The sequence below is a fragment of the Anopheles coluzzii genome, chromosome X (genome assembly GCF_943734685.1).
Source record: "Anopheles coluzzii chromosome X, AcolN3, whole genome shotgun sequence".
Lineage (NCBI taxonomy): Eukaryota > Metazoa > Arthropoda > Insecta > Diptera > Culicidae > Anopheles > Anopheles coluzzii.
Genome location: NC_064669.1, coordinates 22,299,844 through 22,322,826, shown reverse-complemented (window position 1 = coordinate 22,322,826; position 22,983 = coordinate 22,299,844). Strand labels below are relative to the sequence as shown.

Sequence of the window (22,983 nt, the reverse complement as noted above, 5' to 3'; positions counted from 1 at the left end):
TGCAGGGCGAGAGTGCGTAAGGAGCACACTTGTCTCATGAGCAGGATGATGATTGTCTAGCGCGACGAGTGGAACAAGTGAAGCTATGACAGGGGAGAAGCGCTCCAAGAAGGCATAGCATTGGCAGCATTGGCAAATAGAAGGTCCAATTGACTTCCGCGTATATTTTTTATGCCAGATAATTGCGGCAAACCGTTTACCGACATTCCATCAAGCAGAGAAACATTTTCACGAGATACACCAGTAGGAATGAAGTGATTAACGCACGATGCAAACACATCCATATCAAGCTCAGATAGACAGAGAGGCGTAACTCGTCTAGTTTTGTGCGCAATCCAAGGTGTGTTTATTAAGGAGGTGAATTGTTAGCGCGTTTTCCGGGCGCCATCATTGAGTATAGTTATGTCAAATCGCATACAATTTTCTATACCCCCCTCCAGCCCTCCCCGATTTTAATACCGGAGCCCACAGTATTGTTATGTCAAGTCGTGAAATGTCAATTTGCTCTGAAGCACTTCACCTCCTAATATCCATACACCTTGGCGCAATCCTCATACTTTTTGATAGTAGATGTTTAGTTGATCGATCGAAGGGATGAGAGAGCGAGATGCGCCGGGAGTGCTCTCGCTGCAAGTTATTAACGGCGAAAGAGAGTCGGACGGATTATGTGTATTAGATGCAGGGTTAGCTTCCATCAATTCGGGTAAAGTCGGTAGTTCATGAGAATCTTCAGCCGGATCAGCCGGTTTACGCTTGCTGAAAGTACTGCGTATAAGGCAAGCTCATAGGGCCATGATCTGGCGAAATAGTGAAATCAGCGTTTCGCAGTTGTGTCGTGTGGTTGATAGAAGGTGGCGAGGAAGGATGATCCGATTCACGATTAATAGGCGCAGAAGGTGCAAGGGATGCTGCAGTAGTGGGTCGCCAAACATTGACGGAGTGGGGATTTAGGTCGATGAACTCCTTAAAAGAGATCCCGCGAGGCCAGGTTGAAGCAGCCAAAGCAATAGCCCGGTGCGAATCCGGTACACCAATTTTAAAAGATACGTAGGAGAGCGTAGAAAGATCCCGGTCGCATCGTACAAGGCTATATACCAAGATGTCGTCTGTCCCTATGTTAGAACAGGCCATTTCGCGGATCGCTTCAATCGGAGTATCAGGAGCAATACGGGAGATAAAGACCCAAGTACGGGGTGGGCGTTCAGGAACGGTCGTAATATTATTGCAGGACAACCCCTTATCAAATAATTACACACGTGCATGAACATAATGCTTACTAGTTAGGTTATCGTTGTACATAAATGTAATAAAACACATTTGAATCATTATTAAGTTTATAATTATCTTTCTGATTATTTAAAAAAAACACTGATGTTTGTTTTAATTTATACCGCTTTAAAAATAGCAATATATATGATACAATTAGAACTCGCTAATTGCATTTATATCATATGTCTACAAAAAAATAGATTTTGTTTATTAGAAAGACATTTTGTAACACGACTAATGTCTGCGTATTTTGTCATGTTTGTTATTTTATACAATGTGGATAAACTGCTCTGTAATGGGATGGGATCCGAAGCCCCATTGAAGGATAATACAGGCTCTCCCATCCAACTCCTATTCCGACACGTCCTCGTCGTGCAGAGTGGTAACATGTGTCACCACATATCCAAGCTTGGGTACACGGGCTTGACCCAACCCCTTGGGCGGATGGTGGCACATGGCGAACCAGGAGGGGGGTGGGTATCCCGGGAAACTGGGTGCCTGAACGTCGGGGGGGCAACCCGACGCTAAACAAAACGGTCACGTGGGCGCGGGGCCAGTCACCCAGTCCCATGAATCAACGACTACGGAAAGCACCAGGAATCATCGAAACGGAACCAACGATACCGACCCTACGCAATGCCCCAGGAGCTGGCAGACGAAGGCGCGAGACCGTGAGCGGTTTCGGACACTCCTGAGGCAGGCCAAGACCGCAAAGCGGTTGTAGCGCCGGATAAGTGGATAAACTGACTTTTTCTCATATTTATGTGAACAACTCGGATTTTTTGTATTCAATTGAAAAAGCAGACTTGCAATTGGCGAGGTTTGAATGTATTTCACTTGGTCACATGACAGCTCGCATATCTGTCAAGTCAGAAACGTAAACAAACACGGACAACCGCCCGTAAAGATTGTGTGCAGAATAATCGTGAAATTTTATGTGAAATCTCGAGAAAAGGTAAGTGTTCTGTGCATATTTCAGTAAATAAACCATCTTTTAATGCTTGAACACATTATTCCTCAGGAAAAACATCATTTCATCCCGAAATTTGGCAACATTCGTCCGAGTATGATCGAGCAGCTGTGTGTGTGTATGCCGACGAAATACGACGCCGGTAAGATGAAATGTTTTACTTTTACACTTTTACTTTACTTTTTCATGAAATCACAATGAATTGTAAAAATAATGCGGATTTAATGATATTGATCTTTGTTACAGTTTCTACAACAATCACTAAAGCCGGTTGTGATCGTGATCGGCACATTCTCAACTGGACCAACCGGTCGTTGTGTATCTTCAAGCAAACCAACGTTGCCATACACCACAAAATAGCATGGAAAGGAAAGTATTATAAAATAATGTCATATTTGAAAGCATTCTAATCTTTCATTGTTATTTTTCCACTGCAAACAGGACATTGGATCACCGCATCGACAAGTGGTTTTTATGTGCAAGTGTTGTTAAGAAGTGTGTTGTACGGTGTATTATGTGTTTTACTTTATTTGTATCGCTTTGCAAGTGGTACATTTAGAGCGTTTAATCGTTGTGCTACTGCTAACATAAGATTTATCCGAGCATTAGAAGCGGCAACAATACATGTGCCTGACGCAGAGACAACAACGCCGTCGGTATCCGTTGATACCATCCAAAGTGATGGTTGAAATCGTATATAAACGTGTAAAACCATATATTGGGGCATGTAAGTATTGAATAATAGTTAAATAAAATACATTTTATCATTGTACTGGACAATGTGCATCGAAATTTAAAAAAAGTGTGTGTGTTTTTGTTTACATCCGAATACAGAACCCACAACGCTATACTGTGGTTCGAGCACTCGCTAAGTAACGCTTGAGCTTTGAGCTTTCATTGAGCTTACATAGAATGTTACACGCTACCTGTTCACTAAGGACTGCTATCGAGCAGTGTTATGAGCAGGTAGCGATACAAAAATCGCGAAACGTAACGCTCCAATGCTATTTGGGTTAGTGCAGTAGGCATCGACTACCTGGAACCAATAGAGGTGGTCAACGCAAGACGGCGAGAAAAACGGTACGTTGCTGTGTTTACTTGCCTCGTTACACAAGCATTGCATCTAGAAGTCGCACACAGCTTGTTGTGGGCAGCCGTGCCGACCCCTGGACTTGCCGTGGTAGTTGTGCTACCACTGGTCAATGTCCAGGAGACGACAGTGTGTCACGCACACTGTCGTACGCACACTAAGCGCGGGCCGCTTAGTGTGTGTTGTGCGCTCGGACAACCAGGTGTTGCGAGCAGCCGGTCGAGCAGGGCTCCCGGCAGGGCACGGTACGGCTGGCGCGCGGCCGAGTATTTTAATGTGTATTGTGCTTATGAGTTTATACTTATTATGTGTACTGTAATTTTGTATGTAATAAAGTACCTGAGAGCAAGCTAAAGACACAACACAGCTTGTCTACAGTAGCGTGCATCATGGCAATTCGTCGGTTTGTGAGTCGAAGGGGTCCTCCTACCGAAATATTTTCCGATAACGGCACGAATTTCGTCGGCGCTAACAACGAGCTACAAAAACAAATAGCAGACAATAAGTACTCCTTAGCCGACACCTTCACCGACGCACACACTACGTGGCGATTCAATCCACCTTCAGCACCGCACATGGGCGGAGTATGGGAGCGAATGGTGAGGAGTGTCAAAGAAGCATTGAATGCGTTTGACGATAGGGGAAAATTAAATGACGAAATTCTACTCACAGTTCTTGCAGACTCAGAGAGCCTGATTAATTCGCGCCCCCTCACATACATGCCACAAACGCTCTCCAACTCGGAAGCATTAACACCAAACCATTTCCTTTTAGGATCGTCGGTAGCAAGAAAGGAGATGGTAACCAATGTACCACACCCGGCGGAAGCTCTAAGGAACAGCTATTGCCGAGCTACAGAACTCACCAGCCACTTTTGGGACAGATGGTTCAAAGAGTACGTCCCGACTCTTCATGGGCGAGCCAAGTGGCAAAAAGAAGGCGAACAGTTGAAAGTGGGCGCGTTGGTCTTCGTGACGGAAGGAGCTCGAAAGGAATGGCCACGAGCTGTTGTAGAAAAAGTGTTTCCTGGATGTGACGGTAGAGTCAGGCAGGCGATGGTGAGAACAGCGCACGGGAAAATGTTAAAACGCCCGGTCGTAAAACTAGCGAGGATCGATGCAGAAATTGATAGAGAGGAAGAAATTGATGATGCAAAGGCTGATAGTGGGAACGGCAAAACACAGTACTTTGATTGTCGCGTCTTTATCAACTGGTGAATCCAAACCGCATGGATTCACGTGGGGGGGAATGTTGACACGCCAAAATATAAACAGTACAAAGGTTGGGACAAACAGAGGTGCGTTAATCGATCTGAGCGCAATCGATCACCAGTGCTATAAAACGCGAGCAGGATAGACGATGGGGCGAGAGAGAGAGAACAGTCGTTCTAATCGTTCGTGTCGTGCGACCTTTTACATGTTAATTATGTTACTTAAGACTAAGCTTGACAAATGAATGACCGAAATGTGACTCAGTGGCGGATTTAGGGTGTTGGGGGCCCAAAGCGTTAAAAGGAGTGGAGGGCCCCCGGTTGGCGTCGAGCGGGGGGGGGGGAGGATTGTTGCATTAGGTTTTGAATCAAACACACTTCAATGGTTTGCTGGCGAGGGGGGGGGGGGTGTGCTCAGAATCCCTGTACTGGGCCCCTATAGTTTATGAGTCCCTTCATCCATGGGGCCCCTAACTAGCACAGAAACTCTTGCTGAGACTACTGTACACATTGGTCTATATGCTGGACTTCCTTACACGGGGCCCCTACATTGATGGGGCCCCCGCGGCCGCTCAATCCGCGCACCGTTAAATCCGCCACTGATGTGACTATGATATAATGAATGAATGTAAATGAATTCGCTTCAAGTGGGCCACTCGCGGTCCGTTGAATTTTAATTAATAAATAACAAACAACAAATGTATTTTCTGGCAGCACTGCCGATCGACAATTTCTTTGATCAAGTATGTGTGCGAATAAAACGGCACTAGCGCATGAAACTCGATACGAGCCGGACGTGTTCTTAACTTTGTCTCCTTTGGCGATCAACGACGACACAACAAAAAACAACGTAGGGCGTAGGGGCGTCAAGGGGGAAAGGAACCAACAAACCATGTTCCAGAACGCAACATTGGTGCCGTGACTAGGATGGTCTAATACTTGCGGTTTGGTTTGACTGGTTAAAGTGAAGAACTTTATCGAGCGTTGGTGGATTTCTGAATAAGAAAAAATCGCGAAAGCGTGCGAAATCATTGTGCTAGTGGGTGTTCTTTGCGTGTGTATGCATTTTGTGTCACGTATTAGAAATGTTGGTTAGTGAAAATTTTGCCGGTTTCTCTGACGCGTCGGGTTCGAACAATACAATGCAACACACACAAGCAGAAGAACTGGATATGATTATCCTAAAGCGCGAGCGAGACCGAGTCGTGCAATCGTTGACAAGAATCGACACGTTTTTGGCGCAGTACAAAGAGAGTGATTTCCCAGAATTGACGCCTCGTCTCGATCTATTGAACGAGCGTTGGGGCGAGTTTCAGGTTTTGGCTCGAAATATTCGCCCAAAAGATGACAGTGAAGATAACGATGTGCTTTATGGTGAGATCGAAGACAAAGTCATGCTATTGAAAGGAAAATTATTGAGAAAGCTGCGGGCTGGAGCGGAGATACCGAGTGTGAAACAGGAACGCGTGTGCGATGATTATAATAGTGTTCGTTTGCCTCAGTTGAAAACTCAGTTCCGGAAAATATGACGAATGGCTCCCGTATCACGACATGTTTGTTGTTACTGTTCATGAGAATGAGAAATTGTCGCAGGTTGAAAAGATGCTTTATTTGAAGGATTCTCTGAAAGGTGAAGCGCTGAAAGTGATGGATACTTTGCAAGCCTGCAATGCGAATTATGACGTGGCTTGGGATGCTTTGAAAAAGCGATATTCTAACGAATATATTTTGAAAAAGCGTCATGTTAACGCGATGCTACAATGGCCACGGATGAAAGTCATGAACACGGTGGGTATTCATGGACTTATCGATTATTTCGAAAGGAACTTAAAAATGCTAAAGCAGTTAGGTGAAGTGACCGAACAGTGGGGATGTTTGATTATTCAGATAATCATTTCAAAGTTGGACGAAAGCACCCAACAAAAGTGGGAAAGGCACGTTGAAGAAAGTGAGCAAAAAACGGTGACGGATTTGTTAAACTTTTTGCGCACACAGACGCGCATAATGGACGCGTTTGCTGTGGATAGGCCAATGGCAGCTGGCAAATCTACAGGTGAACGTCGTGTTGCGTCGAATGTGGCTGCAGAAGCAAAGTGCGCAAAATGTGATGGATCGCACATGGTGGAAAATTGTGACTCGTTTCGTAGTTTAACGTTACCGCGTCGTCGTGAAGTGGTTGAAGTTAAGAAGCTTTGCCTCAATTGTTAAAGGCAAGGGCATTTTCAAGCAAAGTGTTGGTCACGTGCGCGATGCAATATTTGCAATCGTAAGCATCACTCCCTTCTGCATGGTGAAAGCGTAAGTGAAACGATCGGTCCGTCGGTTCGTGAAGAAATTCCATCTACCAGTAGCACGCAAAATGTGGTGGTGAACGCATCATCGAACAGAGAGTGCACTTCTGTGTTATTGTCAACGGCGATAGTGAGTGTGCGTGCATGTGGTAACAAATGGTTGTCGGCAAGAGCATTGATCGATAGTGGGTCTCAAGTGAATCTGATGACAAAGGGCTTGGCTGCGCGGCTTAATTTACCGCAGTACGAAAGTAAAACGGCATTATAGGGAGTTGGACATTCTTTAGTGGACATAACGACGTCGGTAACGACTGTCATACGTTCCAACAGTTGTAACTATCAAGAACGTATGCAGTTTCTAGTGTTGCCGAGAATTCATAGCTACAGGACGGTAACTGGAAACCAAATTAGCAGGCAGAATCTCCCGATGAATTTTGTGCTCGCGGATCCTAATTTCGATAGTGATGCTGAAGTGGATTTATTGTTGGGCTCCAAATTTTACGCGACTTTTTTGAAACCGGACAACCGTGGTAAAATTAGGCTCGAGCTACCAGCGCTCCCAACATTTATTAGCACTGTTTTTGGATGGGTTGCAACTGGGAAAGTTCCGCTGGCTTCTGAAGGTAACAATTATGTTTGTTCAGGCACAGCCCTGTCACTTCATATCGTGCTTAACGAAACACGAACATTCTTCGTTCAATTTCGAGTGTTCGGCTCGATCGAGTAGTTTATAAATAACAGTGTATGTCGCGAATAAACTCTCTCTTCCAATTTTGCTGCACAACGAATAACTGCTGGTAAATCTTAAAGGTTTGAAGGTTACACCGAAATGCGGAAAATAAATTATCCGAAATAGTGAGATTAAACATTGGTGCCGTGACCAGGATTAAGACGAACCTGGTTTTCTAAATCTTAATTATTCTCGCGATAATCACTGTTTGCGCGCGTGTAACTGTGCTTTAGTCGCCTCACAATCGACCAAGCTCATTGTGTACGCAAAATCTAGCACCTTTTTCCTGCAAGAACTGCATTATGCCCGTCCAAGTTGCTGGTTTATCGTCCAGAAGGACAGTGTTACTCGCGGTATTGGCCAGTCACGAAAGGTTTCTGAGTTTCTTTTTCCCAGAACGGGATGCAATCGAAATAGACATTCGCATTGCAAAGCTCAAACTACTTTCCACCGAGCTGGAAACAATTCAGTCGAAATTAGAAGATGCAGCAATATCAAACGAAGAGCAGATCGCCCAAAATGCAGCTTTACGCGAAGATTTTGAGCCTCGTTTGATTCGTGTTGAGGCCTTGTTGAAGGCAAAACGATGCATTCAACTAAATGCAAACACTCCGCAAATCACAAGCATCAAGCCTTTGGGAGGGTTACAGCTGCCCACCATCGCGCTTCCCAAATTATGTGGTAGCTACACTAATACAAACAGAGCCACAGCGACACCTTGCGGAAAAGAAACAAGCTACCAACATAAACCCGCAAAACACACACTCACATACACACCGCAATCCACCAGCACATTTGCCACTGCACCAACGCCAGCTGCGTCAAATGCTCCTGCGTGGAAAGCACAAAACACCGGTACATTTTCCACTGCACCGACGTCAGCTGCGCAAAATGTTCCCGCGTGTTGCACATACAGCATCGGTTCATTTTCCACTGCGATCAAGCCAGCTGCGCAAAATGCTCCGGTGACACACACACAACACACTAACGATCACACGGCAAGCACACAAAGAAGCGACAATACAGCTCTAAGACAAACTCCCGAAAAGGTTATGTCTCAAACTGCAGTTGCGAACACTAGCGATGTACATGCTATTGTGCATCCTACACTATTGGATGTTGCATCCCAGCCTAACCTGATGAGCAATCGATTCTCTCAAAGGTTAAGAATCAAACCGAGTGTAGTCAGCATCACTCAGATTGGCGTGGTACAATTTTCTACTCCGGTGCGAAAAACGGTGCGTGCGAAGATTGTCCCCTCTTTCGAGCTGCATGCTGATTTGCTGATTGGCGACCAATTGATACACGATTTGCCAGCATTTGCTATGCCATGGGCAGCATACATGGTATCACGACAAGAAGTCATAAACATCGGAAACCACCTGCGAAATTATCTGCTTACCTACGAAGCAAAGCATCCAGTCTTGCCTCCTGAAAGCCAGCCTGAAGCTTCGTCAGCGATCATTGCTGTCGACGGCACTTCTTGCGATGTCCGCGAGATCACCTTTACTCAGCTGCGCACGAGCATATTCTGGAATTTGCAACTGATGGTGCAGCGCTTCCAGCAAAGGTGTTTGTTTCAGTCGACGCCTACAAAAATGCAACGCGGTAATTCGAATGGTACGATAACAACTTACGCGCTAAACGTTTCATCCCGAGGATCGGTTCCTCTAATCGATTCCTCTACCCGCTGGCCTCTTGAGCGCTTCAGCCGTGCTCACGCCTGCGACAGTAAGCTGGCATGAGTAGTATTGCTGCACACACAACGAAATGTAATTTGTATTTTCACTGCAGAAAGACGAGAGCACATACATCTAATTTCCGTTTATTTTGATTGTTTTTGTTTGGTTTGTTGACTTGCGTCAAGGGGGGAGGATGTTCAGGCACAGCCCTGTCACTTCATATCGTGCTTAACGAAACACGAACATTCTTCGTTCAATTTCGAGTGTTCGGCTCGATCGAGTAGTTTATAAATAACAGTGTATGTCGCGAATAAACTCTCTCTTCCAATTTTGCTGCACAACGAATAACTGCTGGTAAATATTAAAGGTTTGAAGGTTACACCGAAACGCGGAAAATAAATTATCCGAAATAGTGAGATTAAACAATGTTACTTGTGGCACGTTTACTAGATTGGACGATGTAATTGAGCGGTTTGGGGTTATCGAGGAAATACGTGAGCCGCTGCAGCATAGTCAGGAAGAAAAGGATTGCGAGGCACATTTTGTGCAAACTCATCAGCGGGATAGTGAAGGGAGATATATAGTGAAGCTGCCGTTGAAGTGTAATTTACAGAACCAATTGGGACCGTCTGGTGCGATAGCGAGAAAACGGTTCTTGCAGTTAGAACGACTGTAGTGAACTAGGATGTAATGAATTTACTGCAGATAATTATAGCGGATGTCATACTAATAATTGTGTCTTTGCTATTCTAATCTAATTCTAATTTGCTAAGTCTAATAGTGTCGGGTGTCGAACCTATGCTACACCTCCCCCGTTTTTGTGAATAACGTAAGATTGAGTGAATGAGCGAAAGAATTGCGTTATTCATTTAGTTCTTGATTAATCTGTTCTTATGTACTGTTGTAGTCTTTTGCGTATGCTTATTCTTGATTGTACAATTTGGATCTTTAATATTCGTAATTATAAATGGAACTAAGTACAATGGATCTAATTTTTTCTATTTTCATTTTTTAAGTATACCAAGTCTCCTATGCTTACCTCTATGGGATTTATGTGCTGATTTAATTCTTTTTCTCTTTTTTCTTTTTCTATAATTATGTTCCTACGTGCAATTTCATTGGACTTTTGTAGTTTAAATTTCATTTCATTGTAATATTGTTCTATATTATAAACTGGATCGATTTTATGTTTATAAATTTCTTGTGGTAGACTTGCTGTTCTACCGAAAACTAATTCAAACGGAGTATATTTTGTTTCTGTATATGGTGTTGTGTTATAAACAAACTCATAAAATTTTATCCAATCATCCCAATCATCGTGATGTTCATTAGTAAATGCTCTAAGGTATTCATTTAAGCTTCTATGATTACGTTCTAGAGCTCCAATTGTTTGTGGATGATATGGCGTTGAAAATGTTTGTTTTAATTTTAAAATTTGGGCTATTTTACTTAACACCTCATTGTTATATTCCAATCCTTGGTCTGATCTAAGCTCCAAAAAGCTTCCATAAGTCAAGATAAAATGTTCAACCAATACTTTCGCAATCGTGTTTGCTTCTTTGTTTTTAATTGGAATGATCACTATATATTTTGATAGGTCGCATTGAATCGTAATTGCATATCTGTTGTTATTTATTGTTTTGGGTAATGGACCAACTGTGTCAATTGATATGATGGTAAATGGTTTTGCTGGAGTTGATGTGATTATAGATTTTTCTTTTGTGTGCCTATTTACTTTGCTGACTTTGCATATTTCACATTTCTGCACGTAACTTATTATATCTTGCTTCATATTATTCCATTTAAATTTTTCACGAATTTTTAAATATAATCTGTATTGCCCTATATGACCTCCTATGGGTATGGCATGATATTCTTCCATTATTTTCATCTTTTGTTTCTCACTTGTTATCCATTTAGGTGGATCAAACAAAATTATCTCGTAACCGAAAATTGCTGTGTCTGCTATTTCCTTTATGGTTAATTGAGAGTAATATTCGAATAATTTGTCCTCAACTGATATTGCTAACTTGTCTCGGTTAAATTTCTTAGCAATTTGGCATATATCTAGAAGAGCAAGTTCTATTTCTTGACTTCCATTTTGGCCTTTAGAATTGTTAAGAGGGATAACCCTTTTTCCAAGTTGCTTATTATAGTTGTGACTACATACTTTGATTTCTATTCCATTTCTTTTAACTTCTGACTTAATTTTCAAAATCTTATTAACTTCTGACGGTCTATCTGTCTTCCAAAATACTTGATTAGTTACTTCTTCTTTATTTCTTCCAGCTGTTGGTGTATCCTTTACTTTCTTTTGCGCCTTTACCATTGCTCTTGTGTTAACTACCATAATTGAATTGTTTTTAATGCTTTTAATATCCTCCTCTTTAGTTTTTGGAATCGATTCTTTCAACTCATCTGAATTGTACACGATTCGTGATAATGCGTCTGCTGCAACATTACTTTTTCCAGCTACGAATTGTATTGTGAAATCAAATTCTTCCAGATCTAGTCAAATTCTGGTTAATTTTGACGTTGGATTTTTCATACCAAAGAGATAAACCAGTGGTCTATGGTCTGTTCTGATTGTAAATTTCCGTCCATAAACATATGGTTTAAAATGATTTACTGCCCAGTGTATAGCTACTAATTCTTTTTTCTATTATACTCTTATTCTTTTCGCCTTTAGTAAAAGTTTTACTTGCGAATGCAATAGGAAAATCTTGCCCATTTGTGATTTGAGAGAGAACTACTCCGTACGCAAAGTTTGATGCGTCTGTAGTTATAATAAAATCTTTGCTAAAGTCTGGGTATTTAAGAATGGTTGGAGATAGCAGATGCTACTTTAATGAATCAAATGCTGCTTGTTGTTCCTTTTTCCATTCAAAAAGTGTGCCTTTCTTTAAAAAATCATTTAGTGGCTTTGCAATTTTTGCAAAGTTTTGTATAAATTTTCTGTAGTAATTACAGAAAGCTACGAATCTTCTAACTTCGTCTGCGTTAGTTGGTATAGGAAACTTTCTTATTGTTTCGAATTTGGTTTCATCAGGGTATATTCCCTGGTACGTTATTTTGTGTCCAAGATATGTAACATCTGATTTAAAGAATTTGCACTTCTCTGGGTTCAATCTGGGATCCAGCATCCTTCTGGCAATTTGTTAGGATTCGAAGAGGGTGCAATACGTTACCTAATGAAATGGTACTTGATTCTCGAACTGCCTCTACGCCTGTTGAGATCTGTGAGCTATTCTCTGCACATTTTTCCCAAATGTTTGAGCCACCGGTTAGTGACCCTAACCTTATTGAAGGTGGGCTACTCTACACGCCAGAGAACTTAATTAATCTCTCCGATATTTCGGTTAGCTCTGAAACAGTTGTACAGGTGTTATTTGGGTTGAAACGTTCTTTTACTCCTGGTCCAGATGGCATTCCTGCCTCTGTTTTAATAAACTGTAAGGACGTGCTTGCTCCACACCTTGCTAAAATTTTCAACCTTTCACTTTCTCTTGGGGTTTTTCCTGCTCTTTGGAAATCCTGTTGGCTTTTTCCGGTACACAAAAAGGGATGCCGTAGCATTGTTTCTAATTATCGTGGGATAACCCAAACTTGCGCCACAGCCAAAACTTTTGAGCTATGTATCCTTCCAACCATACTTCATAGTTGTAGTTCCGCTATTAGCCCTAAACAGCATGGGTTTATGCCTGGTAGGTCTACTTCAACTAATCTCATGTCTTTTATTTCCAATATTTTTAGATCTTTTGAGGCAGGTACCCAACTTGATGCAATATACACCGACTTTCATGCTGCTTTTGATAGTTTACCTCACTCTTTATTATTAGCTAAGTTGTCTAAACTTGGTTTTGGTGATGGCATTATTAGCTGGCTGTCCTCATATTTAAGTAATCGATCATGCAGGGTTAAAACCGGGTCGTACTTATCTGAGGAGTTTTTTTGTACGTCAGGTGTCCCTCAGGGTTGTGTGCTAAGTCCACTTCTGTTTTCTTTGTTCATCAATGATGTTTGTAATGTTTTACCTCCTGATGGTCATCTCCTTTATGCGGATGATATCAAAATCTTTTTACCTGTGTCTTCTTCTTCTGATTGTCTGAGACTTCAGCATTACCTCAATGCATTTGCTCATTGGTGTTCATCCAATTTACTTCGCCTGTGTCCCGAAAAATGTTCTGTTATTTCTTTCTCTCACTCTCTTTCTCCTATTTTATTTAACTATACTCTCTCTAGCGCTTCCCTCTCTCGTGTTATGTCCATCCGTGACCTTGGTATTATACTTGACTCTCGTCTTAACTTTAAACTGCAGCTTGATGAGGTGCTACTAAAAGCAAATCGAACCCTTGAGTTTATCTTACGTTTTACCTCTATTTTTAGAGATCAAAGCATCCTAAGAATCCTTTATTGTGCTTTGGTAAGGCCTATTCTTGAATATGCAAGTATCATCTGGAATCCTCCCACTATTGATGGCTGTTCGAGAATTGAAAGCATTCAGCGCCTCTTTACCAGGATTGCCTTTCGTCGTTTGTTCGGTGCTGCCTCACTACCTCCCTATGAAACGCGATTGCAGTTATTCAATCTTCACTCCTTAAGCTTCCGCCGCCAAGTGTTTCAGGCTTGTTTTATTGGTGGCTTATTACTTTCTGCTACTGATGCTCCTGATTTACTCTCGTCCATCTCGCTGTATGTTCCCTCTCGTTCTCTTCGTCCACGTGATCCTCTGTCAATTGAAACACGTCATACTCTTTATACTTTCAATGACCCTCTTCTGTCCTGTTTCAGGTTGTTTAACCACTTTTACTATCTCTTTGATTTCGACTCCTCTCTTAACTCTTTCCGTAACCGTATTTTTTCTTCTAATTCCCTTTAATTATTCTCCTTAGTTTTCTATTACTCTCTTTTTTTTTGTTTTTGTTAAGTTTATGATAGTCTCTACGCTCTACTCTTGTTTTTTTTTTTTCTTTTTTGCTAGGTCAAGACTAGATTAGTTAGGCTTAGTTTTTCATGAATTATTTTGTTTATTTGTTAGTATTAAATTAGTTTTAAGTCTATCATATTTAGCCTTGATGGCGGATATTGTATGAAATAAATGAAATGAAATGAAATGAAGTGAAATGAAATTTAAGATTGTAGTATCGTAATCTATTACATACTTGTGTAAGATTTTCTATATGATTTTTCATTGAGCTTCCTATTACTATAATATCATCGATATAAATGAATGCTATTTCAGGTGTGAGGCCAGCCATTGCTATTGCCATCATACGCTGAAAACTGTTAGGACTTATGTTTAGTCCAAAAGGCAGTCTTGTGAATTGATAATGTCCTTTTGGTGTAGAAAATGCTGTATATTTTCGCGATTCTTTTTCCAAAGGGATCTGATGAAAACCTGACATCAGATCTAGGGTGCTGAAATATTTTGCATTTCCTAATTGGTCTAATATTGTGTCTATTCTCGGAAGTGGAAACTTATCTGGTAATATCTTTTTGTTCAATTGCCTAAAATCGACTACTAATCTCCAATTCTTATCGTTTCCTGTTTTCTTGGGGACAAGCAGAATTGGTGAATTGTAAGGGGAAACGGAGTTTTCTATTATATTATTTTCTAACATCTTATTTACTTGCTGATCTATTTCTTTGCTTTGCGAATGAATTTGTTTATAGTTGGGTATATATGTAGGAATATTGTCTTTAGGAGTAATTGTTTGCTTATAAAAATTATTAGTTGTAATTGGGTCTTCATTTAAACAAAATAAATCAGAAAATTTATTTACTAGTTTACTTATTTCTTGACTAATAATATCTGGATAATTTTTTAAATTGATTTTTCTTAATATTTCTTTAACTCTATGCATATTTGTTTTAATTTCTGCTACTTTATAAATTTCAAAGTTATTAATTGGCTCTATTGTAGGTTTGAAAAATTTCGTGTTAATAATAGTATCTTTTTGAGTAGTATTAATAAATTTTATACATGGATTATTCTTGGAAACTATTGTATTAGCACAAAATATTCCTGTTGTTATTTCCTGTGCATGAACTACTGAATCTTCTTTTAAATTCTTTAAATCTATTTTATGAATAATTTCACTTCTTGCTGGAATTAAGAGTGAATTGTCTTCTATAGGATGAGATATTGAGATTTCATTGATATCAAAATTTAACAAATAATATTCATAATCTATCTTACATTTATATTTTGTAAAGAAATCTCTTCCTAAATTATCATCGGCTTCTATTTCTATAATATCTGGAATCAAGTGAAATTTATGACTAACTGTTGCGTTGTTAAATATTAAATTTGAACTAATTGTACCATAGGTAATTAAAGAGTTATTAGTAATTCCTGTAAGTCTAACTTTGTTATTGCTATCTATCTCATGCTGAGATCTAATTTTTCCTATTTTAAATAATGAAACTGCTGCTCCTGTGTCTATAAATAATGAACTATACTTATTTGCAGCTTTTTCTACTTTAATTGTAGTTGAATTATTGGCAGATAAATTCAATGTCATTACCGGCAGCTGTTCTATTCCTGCCGGGCTTGGCCTAAAAAAATTATTCTGTTCCTCTTCTTCTTCAGCTTCAGTAGTAAATATTCTACGAGCTTGTTGATTTGAGAAGTTATTGGGCTGTGTATTTTGTCTTCCAAATTGATTATATTGTCTAGGGTTCCTATAGAAATGTCTATCTCTGTTTCTATTTGGGGTATATGTATTTGGGTTCGTTCTATTTGAATTTGGACTTTCATAATACCTCCTCTTAGTTCTGTTTTGGAAGTTTGGGTTCGAGTTATATCTATTATAATTATTTGTTTTGCTGTTAGGAAATCTTTTGAAATTATTTGTGGAAAAATTTTGGTTTCTATTAAAGGCTAAAACTTGATTTGAATTATTGTTTTCGATTTCATTTTCTAATACCTTTTGTGTAGCTGCTGTAATTGTTGGGTACTGTCCGACTTTAAGTAGAATTTTTGTTTCAGAGTTGGAAATTTTTTCTTTAAGTGTGTCAACTCCAACTTTAACAGCCATTTTGTTTGCTACTTCTTCGGGAATTTTTTGTTCTAGATAAAGTCCTTTTAATTTGCTAGTTAAGATTTCGACCTCTTCACAAATTTTAGTGGTTTGTCTTGCCTGGATAGTTTTTAATTGGTTGATGACTATTTCGGGATTTGTTTTTTCTTCACATCTTACTTTTATATTTTCTAGAATTTCATCGATGTTGTCCAGATCTCGTGGTAATCCTATTCTGGCTTTCCCTGTTATTCGTGTTTTGATAAATTTTACCAGCATTACCTTTTGATCATTTGGAGTAATCTCTTTAAGTAAGTTTACAGAATCTATGAAAATGTCAAGATTCTTCATATGTTTGAACAAGAGATGTTGCAATTTTAATATCGAAATGCGCCATTTTTTCTGTTTGGGAATCGTTTGTCATTTGGTAATTGTTTATGCGAAACTCAATCGCTGAAAAGCATTCGTTGGTTTCACTGTTAATTTTGTTTAAATACTCTTCACTTACGGCTTCTTCGAGCTCTATCAAATCCGATTGTATGGATGTTAATAGTTCTCTAGCCAAAATTTTATATTTACTTACAGTACAAACTCTAAAATTCTTTGGTAAATACTCTAATTTATGTTGTATTAACCTTAACTGGAATAATTTATCCTTTAACTTACTCATTAAATTCGATCCATTAAATCAGGGGCCTCCAAACTTTTCATCTCGCGGGCCGCATTGCTTCAAAAATAACTACGTTGAGGGCCATTTGACGCTAGCTTTAACTGATGAGTGAACGTTTAAATCTCGTTTTTACAACAAAATACTAACGATACTTGTACAGCTTCGTGTTACTAATGCTTGATTTTTGTCTAAGAAAAGTAAAAAATACATTGTTATTTGAAAAAGTCATAATAACGTAATATTTATATTAACTCTGGCAAAGTTATCGTGGGCCGCATCATAAGCTCTTGAGGGCCGCATGCGGCCCGCGGGGCGTAGTTTGGAGACCCCTGCATTAAATAATAACGACAATCATAAAAAATAACATAACTAATTAACGTTTAAGTCCAATAAAATTATTTCGCAAAAACTATAATTGTTCCTATTTTTTTATTATTATTATTTTTTTTTATTTACTTTTTTTATTAATTTTTTTTTATATATATATATTTTTTTACTGAATATTCATATATATCCCATAGTGTTAATTTTACAATACCTGACTTAACGAAACTTATCGTTTGCGTGTCCTACGGCATGCACGATGTGTAGTTTAACAGCTGCTCGATGTGTATACTGCGATGGCGTCGTTGACTGCTTCCTCGCGTATTGTTGCTCGCGTTCTATCGTTCTTAACACTTTCCTCGTGTTGTTCGTTGTGGAAGTGCTGCTGCTGCTGCGATTATGGGATTGTTCAGTTCGGTTTCACTTAGCGCACTTAGTTTCACACTTTCTTGTACACTATTCTGATTAGTATTCCGGTTCGGTATTTATGTGTCACTGCATGTGTAATTGATGTTGCTTTTAATTCACATTTGATTTCATTTTTAGCACTGTATTGGTGATGTTTCGGGATATTCATGCAGTTTCGGGTGAGTTTTTTCACAGTTGTTGTATCACGGAACTAATTTGTATTGGTGTCACTGCCCATTATTGCATCTCACTTTACGACGCGTATCGGCTTTTGTGTTTATAAGTGTAATGTGATCTAAACGTACATCTATGCCGAATACTTTAGTGTTTGTGAGCTTAGTGTATATGTATCGTGCCTAATAGTGTTTACGACGGATTTGCACTCGCGATTGTTGCGATACTTTTTACACATACCTTCGTCCGCTTTTCGCGCTATGGTATTTTTGTTTTCAAAATATAAATTTTACCATAGTGTTAACATACCGTGTCCAACGGGATTTTTATAACCTGCAGCCTTTCGTTATGCTTACTTCAGTGTTTTGTTCGTATTCCTTTGCTTTGGCTCTGTGTCACGGTCGCCATGTAGTGAACTAGGATGTAATGAATTTACTGCAGATAATTATAGCGGATGTTATACTAATAATTGTGTCTTTGCTATTCTAATCTAATTCTAATTTGCTAAGTCTAATAGTGTCGGGTGCCGAACCTATGCTACACGACGTTTCAGTCGGGACCCATGGTTGAAACAAACGTATACGGCAGTTATCAACGACTACATCGACAAAGGGATGTTAGTCAAGGTGGCTGTGATCCCTGATTCTGAGGAAGCTCATGGTCATTATTTCTTATCGCATCATCCGGTAATCAAGGCGTCCAGTACCAGTACAAAGGTACGACCTGTGTTTGATGGATCGGCCTCTACCGACGGTGGTAAGTCTCTTAATGATTTGTTAATGACTGGACCTGTGATTCAGGAGAACTTGTTGGCGTTGTTGCTGAAATTTCGGATGAGGAGCGTGGTATTAGTGGCAGACATAAAACAGATGTATTTGCAAGTCAAGGTGCATCCCGACGACACTCGTTTTCAACGTGTATTGTGGTGAGGCTCATCTGTTGAGTCCTTCGAAGTCTACGAGTTGCAGCGTGTCACATGTGGGCTTGCCCCGTCTTCCTTTCTGGCCATTCGAGTACTGCAACAATTGTTAATTGATGAAGGGGAAAACTTTCCCTTGGCGAGACAGGCGTTGTTAGAGCACTTCTATGTCGAAGACTACATTGGTGCTCTAGCGAAGAAGAAACAGTTAGGTTGCAAGCTGAGCTGACGCTATTGTTGAGACAGGGTGGATTTAATCTAATTAAATGGAATTCTAACAAACCAGATGTTTTATCTAGCGTTTCAGCGGAAGACAGAGCAAAATCCAACGTAAAAATGTTTGAAGTTTCAGAGGAGCCACTAAAAACTCTAGGTATTGCGTGGCTACCAGAATCGGACCAACTGTACATAGACTCGAACATTCAGATGAACAACGAGAGCTGGTCCCGTAGAAAGGTTCACTCTTTGGTAGCACGTATATACGACCCTTTGGGGCTGGTCGCTCCTGTGACATCTTGGGCCAAGATAAATATGCAATCGTTGTGGTTGGCAACTAATTACTGGGATGAAGAAATACCGACTGTCATGCAAGAACGATGGTATGCTTTTCATTCACAACTCGTGTTGCTGAAGGAGGTTAAGTTTTCGCGCCATGCTGTTGTGCATAATCCTGTTGCTGTTCAACTACATTGCTTTTCGGATGCATCCGAAGCGGCTTATGGGGCATGCGTGTATGTTAGAACGATTGATAGCAGCGGGGAAGTGGTAGTGGAGTTGCTTGCTGCAAAGTCTGGTCCTGCGCCGCTGAAAAGAGTCAGTTTGGCCCGGTTAGAACTTTGTGGAGCGTTACTGGCAGCAAGGTTGCAGAAGGTGATACGCCAAGCGTCGAGACTTCCAGACGTGGAAACCTTTATGCGGACTGATGCGACAATCATGCTGCATTGGATTCGACCACCATCCCATTCTTGGGCTACGTACGTAGCGAACAGGGTATCCGAGATTCAGGAATTGACGCATGGCTACAAATGGATGCACTTGAAGGGCGTTGACAATCCTGCCGATATTGTATCGCGTGGATCTATGCCGAACGATCTGTTAGCATCGAAGCTGTGGTTCCATGGTCCCGGGTGGTTACAACTATCGGAGGAAGAATGGAAGAAAAATGCCAGCGGTGTGTTGGCAATTCCCGAAGAGGAGTTATTGGAACGAAGGAAGAGCTCATTGGTGGCCGCAGTAAGTAGCGAGAGCGATGATTGGTGTGATAGATTTTTCAACTATGACAAATTACTGCGGATCACTGCGTATTGTATGAGATTTATCCGTTGTTGCAAACGAAAGCTGGATCCTAAACACAAAGGTGTTTTGTTGGTGATCGAGCTACCAGAGGCGAAAATTCGACTGGTGAAAAGGGAACAACGGATTTATTTTGCGGCTCCTTTATCTCAGCCGTCTGCTCAGTTATCTGCTGGACAAACGGTACGTCCAAATCATCACTGAATACATTAAGAGCCTTTTTGGACGGTGATGGTTTACTCCGAGTTGGTGGCCGCTTGCATCGCGCTAAAGCCATGCAAGTTTGTAGCAGATTTCCGTTGGCGCTACCCAAGAAGTCACGATTTACTAGGCTAATGGCAGAATATTATCATCAATTGGCACTTCATGGTGGGCCAACTGCAACATTGAGCGCACTCAAGAGAGAATTTTGGCCAATTCAAGGACGATCTTTGGTCAATAGTGTTTGCAGAGGCTGTCTGGTATGCTTCAGGATGAATCCCGCGTTAGTTCAACAACCAGCAGGACAGCTACCCGTGTCTCGTGCTATGCCATCTCGACCATTTTCGATCGTAGGGGTTGATTTCTGTGGACCCATTTACTTGAAGCCGGTGCATCGCCGAGCAGCAGCTGAAAAAGCATATATTTCAATATTTGTGTGTTTTTCAGTAAAGGCTGTTCACATCGAGCTTGTGGAGTCTCTATCAACTCATGCATTTCTAGCGGCGTTTCGTCGGTTTGTGGCAAGACGTGGTTTGCCCAGCGAGGTCTATTCCGACAACGGTCTCAACTTCCAAGGAGCGAGTAAGGTGATCGATGACTTCTACACGTTGATGAACAGCAATTTGACGGTGGAGGATATATCGAGGTATGCTGTTGGCGCTGGCGTTAAGAGGCACTTCATCCCGCCCCATGCACCGAACTTTGGCGGCCTTTGGGAAGCAGCGATAAAGGCGGCAAAACGCGTCCTACTGAAGGTTGTTGGTGATCGGCAGCTAGCGTTTGGGGAGATGTCGACGGTACTGGCACAAGTGGAAGCTCAACTCAACAGCAGACCGCTTACACCGTTGTCGGAGGATCCGGAAGAACTTGATGTATTGACGCCGGGGCATTTTCTAATCGGGGCTCCGATGAACGCTCTACCGGAGCCTGACGTGGGTGATGTACCAATCAATAGATTGAAGCGGTATGAGGAATTGCGTAGAGTGGTACAGAATCATTGGGCGCGTTGGCGTAGGGGATATTTAAGTGAACTACATAACGAACATCAACGCGGCAAAGCAGTAGTAGAGCTAAAAGTAGGACAAATGGTCCTGTTGAAAGAGGATGGGAAGACTCCTCATCATTGGCCAATGGGACGGATTGCTGAGGTATTTCCTGGCCCAGATGGCGTAGTGAGAGTCGTTAGTATCAGGACTAGGAACGGCTTGTATAAGAGGCCAGCGAATCGAATTAGTCTTCGTCCGTTTGAGAGAGTGAATTAGATATCATAAAGGCATTTTGTAAAGTAATGGACAGAGGTAAATTTGGTAAATTTAGGTGGCCGCTATGTTGGAATGTAAGGGTTATGAAACGGTCATTTTGAATTGTTTGCGGTTGTTTTGTCAGCTGGGAAGTAAAGGTTAGGCCGCGGGGCCACGGGGCTTTCTCAAGCTGAGAAAACGTTCTCAAGCACTCATTTAAGTTTCTCAAGCACTCAAAACTTGTTCTCAGACTCAAGCCCGTGGCCGTCGTCAGTTTTTCTCACCCTGAGAAACTGATATAGACACTCAAGCTTTATTTAGAGCTTTAAATAGAAAAACAGTTTTTAATCGCATATTTTTTTAACGTTTTCAATTATAAACATTGAATTCATTTTCCAAAGTGATTTTCCGATAAACAAATAGCACAATTCTCCATATTTCAGTTAGCCGATCGCTGCATCGTCAACTTTCTCAAAGATTCTCAAAACCGATTTTGTTCCGATTCGACAAACGCTGATAACGAGGTTTTCTCAAAAGCACTCATGAGTGCTTGAGAAAAAGAGCGTTGAGAATCCCCATGGCCCCGCGGCCTTAAATGTATTTTCTGGCAGCACTGCCGATCGACAATTTCTTTGATCAAGTATGTGTGCGAATAAAGCGGCACTAGCGCATGAAACTCGATACGAGCCGGACGTGTTCTTTTACTTTGTCTCCTTTGGCGATCGACGACGACACAACAAAACATAACGTAGGGCGTAGGGGCGTCAAGGGGGAAAGGAACCAACAAACCATGTTCCAGAACGCAACAGGGATTTTATTACTATGCTGTTCTAACCGGATGTGTCAAAGATTAAACAATTTGATCTGTGAAATGTGATAATTTACTAATGGTTCTGTGATTATATAATTTTGTATAGCAGACATGCTACATGTTGTACCAAACAAAATAACACTTAGCTTTCTATTTCACTAGTATTCACAGTGCTCGTTAAACGGATATTCCCGGATAAAACTCGTTAAGAGGGGTTCCACTGTATTTATACTATCCTGTCGCCGTCTTATTTCTAGTGGTGCATAACTATGTGGCAACCACGTCATGGCCTTAACAAAGTCCGGAGCTCGCATCAACCGCTAATTAAAATCCATGGAGCACCCTAATTCGAACACACGATCGCACGACAACACCCAGGCTGCTACCCACGCAACAATTTCCCATATAAATCTTGACAACATTTCCTTAAGACCAAGGGCAATAAGGCAATCCGGATTAGCCTAGTGTTCACCCGGATAAGATTGAGTTTGACATGTTGACAGAGCCGTTTAGCCGGTTATTCGAGTTCAAACCTGATGACATTTGTTGAAGCGGCCATGTTTATTATTTGACTACGATGGTGAGTGTGTGTTCGAACACATCGACAGGGAAAAAAAGAACTCACTCCACCTATCCCCTCCCCCCCGCTTCCACCCCTTTTCGGCTTGTGTTAATCAT

The 22,983-nt window shown here is 41.0% G+C and overlaps 1 protein-coding gene across 2 annotated transcripts; it reads left to right on the top strand.

Moving 5' to 3' along the window:
• The first annotated feature begins 1,396 nt into the window (after window positions 1-1,396).
• LOC120957837 (uncharacterized) lies at window positions 1,397-10,097 on the top strand. 2 transcript variants are annotated; one of them, XM_049606825.1, is made up of 4 exons: window positions 1,397-2,224; window positions 2,291-2,381; window positions 2,486-3,928; window positions 4,104-10,097. In XM_049606825.1, exon 4 carries the CDS (start codon window positions 7,863-7,865, stop codon window positions 9,303-9,305), a length of 1,443 nt encoding a protein of 480 aa, XP_049462782.1. In that variant the 5' UTR covers window positions 1,397-2,224; window positions 2,291-2,381; window positions 2,486-3,928; window positions 4,104-7,862; the 3' UTR covers window positions 9,306-10,097. The 2 variants fall into 2 exon arrangements, with proteins under 2 accessions (XP_049462782.1, XP_040236163.2); XM_040380229.2 differs by having other exon boundaries at window positions 2,486-10,097.
• The last annotated feature ends 12,886 nt before the right edge of the window (window positions 10,098-22,983 follow it).